Source organism: Prunus dulcis, chromosome 5, assembly GCF_902201215.1.
Source record: "Prunus dulcis chromosome 5, ALMONDv2, whole genome shotgun sequence".
Taxonomy (NCBI): Eukaryota; Viridiplantae; Streptophyta; class Magnoliopsida; order Rosales; family Rosaceae; genus Prunus; species Prunus dulcis.
This window is the reverse complement of record NC_047654.1, coordinates 11,692,794-11,697,682: the sequence shown is the minus strand read 5'-3', so window position 1 is coordinate 11,697,682 and position 4,889 is coordinate 11,692,794. Positions and strand designations below refer to the sequence as shown.

Sequence of the window (4,889 nt, the reverse complement as noted above, 5' to 3'; positions counted from 1 at the left end):
CCATCTGTTCAACCTGCGTAAGAAGCCCGAGGAATCCCTTCGAGATTACATCAAGAGGTTCAAAGCAGAAAAGGCCAACATTGTAGGGTGCGATGACCAAATCGCATCCTCCGCATTTAAGAAAGGTCTTCCAGCAGAACATGACTTATATCGCGAGCTGACTATCACTCCCAGCCAGGCTCTGGCAGAGGTCTTCGCGACCGCAGAACACTACGCACTCTGGGATGACGATCGAATCGCCGCGAAAAAGTCCACTGAGCAGGAAGATCGACCGGCCAAGCGGGCAGAGCAAAGAGGCGACAGGCTTGGCAGCAGGGACAAAGACAAGGGCAGGCCACGCCCACAAAGAGAGGTCACGACGAAAGAGAACTACACCAAGTTCTCTATTCCCATACACCAAATTTTGGCCCAAGTGAAGGACAAACCTTGGGTAAAAAGACCTTCACCCTTGAAAGGAGATCCGGACAAGAGGGATACCAGAAAATATTGTGTCTTCCATGCGACACATGGGCACAATACGAATAATTGCTTTGCTTGGAAAGCGCATCTCGAAGAACTCGTGAGAGAAGGTCATTGCACGGAATTCATCGCGGGGCAGGCCATCCAGCAGATAGAAGACCGCGATACCGCCAAGGAGTCACCCCAGAAGGTCATAAGGATTAACACAATCCTAGCCGACTCCGAGGAGTCTGGACTGACCGACAAAGAAAAAAAGAGGAAGATCAAACAGGCTACTATGATCTCCCAAGTCTCAACTAGCCTCTCACTGGCAGAAGACGATCCCGTGATCGGCTTTCAAAAGAAAGACTTAATCGGCCTTGATCTACCACATAATGACGCCCTTGTCATCAGCATTCAAATCGCTCAGGCCATGGTCGACCGAGTCCATGCAGATGAGGGGAGTGCAGCCAACATCCTACAATTGGCAGTCATCCAACAGATGGGCTTAGAGGCAAAGATCAATAAATCAGCCAAGTCGCTGACTGGTTTCAATGGCGCAACGACAGTTACCGTGGGCACGATAGATCTCGACGTCTACTCTCCACCTGTAATCAGCTCGCAAACGTTCATGGTCATTGATGAAGTATCACCCTACAATGGCATTGTAGGCCGACCATGGATCGGCAAGATCAATGCCATCACCTCCGCCACACATCAGAAGATTCGTTACCTAGTTCCTGGGGGCGGTATCAGCCAGATCAACAGCGATCAGACAATGGCGAGGAAATGTTCAGCTCAAGGACTGAAGAAAGGCAAGCAAACACAGTTCCTAGGGGTGGGCATAAAAATCGATAAACCGATCAAACCGACCGAACCAAACCAAACCAAACCGAAAAAGGGAGGTTTTTGACTAAACCGAAAAAGTCAACTGTGGACCTGAACCGAACCGAAGGTTCACGGTTCGGCCTTCGGTTCCAAAATTTTCAGAACCGGTGGACCTGAACCGAACCGGACAATATTTAAATATATATCTACGTTACACTTGGCGTCGTTTGATTGGCCAAAAAATAGTTGCATGTGAGACATGTTGTAGCGTATCCCTCAGATTTTTTTTTCTTCTTTTCCTTCCGTATCCCTCTCTCGCACGAGACAGAGTCTCTTCCCTTCAGTTTTCATTTCTTCTTCTATTTTGACCTAATCGGCTGTGCCTGTGGCTGCTCAAATCTTCAATCCAGAGCTGCACCTTTGCTGCGGCTGTGCTTGTGGCTGTTGCGGCTGTGCCTGTGGCTGCTGCGACAGCATCTGTGCCGCTTCTTCATCGATCTCACGATCTCCCGCCCAGGCCTAGGTATCATCCCTTCTCTCTCTCTCTCTCTCGCTCAAGTCGACCTCAGCCTAACCCACATCACCCCTCTCTGTTTCAGGCACACACAACACAAACCCGATCAAGAGCCGCCACAACCACCTCCATTGCCGAAGGTAAATTCTCTCGTCTGTGCATTGTAGGGTTTTTATTTTTATTTTTATTTTGCTTTGAAATTTATACCTATATCAGAATGATATATGCTATGGGAGCTATGGGAAGTGTTTTCTGTTAAATCAGAAGTGTGCGGTGATGAGGCTATTTGTGGACTAGAGTTTATGATCTGGGTTCTTCTCCCAAAAGTTTGATTACAAACCCTTGGCTGTCTGAGCACTCTTAATCTGTTTTCTCTTATCTTCCAATCTGTAGTTTTGAAAAGTGCTTTGTTCCAAAGTCACCCGTATAATCTTTTTGACTTTCTGGCAAAACCCATAAAAATTTTCTCAAATTTATTGGCTTTTTTTTTTTTGCTGTAAAATTGTTCTTGTTTGGTAGGGTTTATATGGCAGTATGGAGCTTATAATTGTATACATGCAGGGAAAAACAAGGAAGTACTTGCGATATGTGAGAGCAGCAGGTCCCCTCACAGCTGTTCTTTCGGGCACAATTTTTGTAAAAATATTTAATCCATCTTCCATATCTTTGGTGAGTGTGATGTATATTAGATTCACTTTAATTGGCAGTTATTCAATCTAACAGTGTAGTGATTACAATATACTTTTCTCATGTTCTGTTTATGCTTGCTTTAGTAATAGATTATATATGGAATGTTCTATTTTTGTCGTACATTCTGTCAGCCATAAGTCTGCTGTTGTGCACCTGTCTAAAATCTTAGCCTGTGAACACTCATGAACCTGTCATCCAGGATATTTGAGAAGAAAAAAAGAAGAAGAATTTCCTAGTTAGTTATTCATTCTCTATTAGATTCACTACATATCGTTCTCTAATAGTTAAAATAACCAATGTAGAGTTTTGCAAGCTTTGTTATGCCATCTGTTTGAAAATTGGGATGGTAAAGAGAGCATGGTGAGCTTGCCAATTTGGAATGCAGGCCTGTTACATAGAATGATAGAGTTTCCTAAATAGTCACAATCTAATGTGGTGCCTGTTTTAAAATTGAATAAGTATCAATGTAGGAGACAGAAAACATCCTATTTAGTTATGTTGCTATTTTTCCTGTTGTATGATTCCTTCTGTTTTCATGTAATGTCTCTTTTCTCATAGAAGAATTCGACAGAACTTTAAGTTAGTAGTAGGTTACTAAAGGATCTTGACTGTTGTTTAGGTAGGAGATATACCTCAGGGCCTACCAAGCTTTTCTATTCCTAGAGCTTTTGGATATGCTACATCTTTGATCCCCACCGCACTTCTCATTACTGGTGTAGCTATTTTGGTAAGATGAGCTCCATAGAACCTTTTACTTGTAGCTTTGCTTTCTCTGTTTAAATGATCATATCTATCAGTACTGTGATAATTCATTTGTATCTCTAGGAATCTGTGGGCATTGCAAAAGCATTAGCAGCAAAGAATGGGTATGAGCTGGACTCAAATCAAGAGGTATGTTTTTGGAAAAATTGGTAGGGCATGTGCTCAAAACCGTAGCTCTTGTTTATCAATAAAAACAAAAATACAAGTTTAAGTAAGAACTTTGTGATTAAAGCTTAACTGCTTGCTGCATGCTTATCCGTTTGTCTTTGTATTACTATTGCTTCTTGATACATGATTCTTGGTGAATTTGATTAAGTCATTTGGTTGCAAGCAAGGAAACTGTACCCTATAATCTAATGAATCTTTTTTTGTTTTAACCAGTTGTTCGGTCTTGGTGTGGCCAATATTTTTGGTTCATTTTTTTCAGCATATCCAACAACAGGTGTGATGCCTATGAGGTTCTAAGAGCTGCAGGCAGAATTTTCATATATATTATATTTTTGATATATTTTATACTTTTTGGAGTCGTGCAGGTTCTTTTTCTAGGTCAGCTGTGAATCATGAAAGTGGAGCTAAATCTGGCTTATCTGGACTTGTTATGGGAGTCTTGATGGGCTGCGCTCTCCTATTTATGACACCACTGTTTGAATATATACCGCAGGTTTAGTTCCATCTTATTGCATTTGCCTTTTCATTTAGGAATATAATCTTGTGAAGCTCATGATTGATGGCTTTTGCTGCTCCTCGTCATTAGAATATGTCGTTTGTTATCCTTCTTGCTCATTACATTCTATTAGAAATTTATTCATGGGGCTGTTTGCTAGTTGCAAAAATTTGAAAACATAAGGTGGCATCTTTGCTATTATGTCAAATGATGTGTTTACTTGTTTTATCACTGTTGTCATTCCAATTTGATGTCCTAACTATGGGATTTGTTCTTTATGTAATTGGATAAGGTCTCAAATTGTCTCCTAGGATGGTTGAGTAAGACTCTCCCTTCTTAGAAATAGGGTGTAAAACATCCACTACAAATTTGAATAAGACTCTCCCTTCTTAGTGTGATGAAGATATGTTGGAAGATATTTTTCTTGCATCCTATTTTAATTATGATTTGTTGATGGTGAAACTTTGTGTTAATTCTTTTCATTGTTGTGTAGGTTGCTTTGTTAAGGTTTTGGAAGAATGGATGAAGCAGATTTTTTGCAAGGATGCTATCTTTATGTGTATTTTTGTGATGGGTTGTAATCTTTAATTTCATAAGTTTAATTTGGATTGCTTGCTTTATTTGTGTATTATTTTTTTGTCATGGTTTGTAAGAGATTATATTTCCTTTCCTTGCATGGTTGGTTGAATGTGTGAACGTGATATTCATTTAGTTGTTTAGAAACTTAGATTGGAATGATGGATTTTTATAGGTTGAATTTGCATAATTTCAGGTTTTGAAAGAAAAGTAAAAAGTGATTTGGGCTTGTTCATAAGAATTTATTAGGTTTGGGCCATTTGACAAAAAAAAAATTGATTTTGGCTGAAAGTAAATCTGATTTGGGCTTTTTTAAACTGAAATTAAATCTGATTTGGGCTTTTTTGGCTGAAAGTAAAAATAATTTGGGCTTTTGACAATGGTAAAATTGAGCTCAAGCCAAAACCGATCAGAACC

The 4,889-nt window shown here is 40.3% G+C and overlaps 1 protein-coding gene and 1 non-coding gene across 2 annotated transcripts; both read left to right on the top strand.

Annotated features, from left to right (window-relative positions):
- Positions 1-1,634: 1,634 nt before the first annotated feature.
- LOC117629384 (probable sulfate transporter 4.2) lies at positions 1,635-4,607 on the top strand. The gene is made up of 8 exons (XM_034361950.1): positions 1,635-1,789; positions 1,866-1,920; positions 2,300-2,449; positions 3,090-3,197; positions 3,296-3,361; positions 3,614-3,674; positions 3,766-3,893; positions 4,390-4,607. Exons 3-8 carry the CDS (start codon positions 2,315-2,317, stop codon positions 4,420-4,422), a joined length of 531 nt encoding a protein of 176 aa, XP_034217841.1. The 5' UTR covers positions 1,635-1,789; positions 1,866-1,920; positions 2,300-2,314; the 3' UTR covers positions 4,423-4,607.
- On the top strand, positions 2,045-2,142 carry LOC117629438. The gene has a single exon (XR_004586099.1). It is a non-coding gene; the product is annotated as a small nucleolar RNA Z157/R69/R10 (small nucleolar RNA).
- Positions 4,608-4,889: the final 282 nt, after the last annotated feature.

Coding starts and splice junctions, on each gene's coding strand:
- LOC117629384 (XM_034361950.1), top strand. CDS start 2,315: ATGGAGCTTATAATTGTATACATGCAGGGAAAAACAAGGAAGTACTTG. Junction 2,450..3,089: donor ATCCATCTTCCATATCTTTG/GTGAGTGTGATG, acceptor ACTGTTGTTTAG/GTAGGAGATATACCTCAGGG. Junction 3,894..4,389: donor TGTTTGAATATATACCGCAG/GTTTAGTTCCAT, acceptor ATTGTTGTGTAG/GTTGCTTTGTTAAGGTTTTG.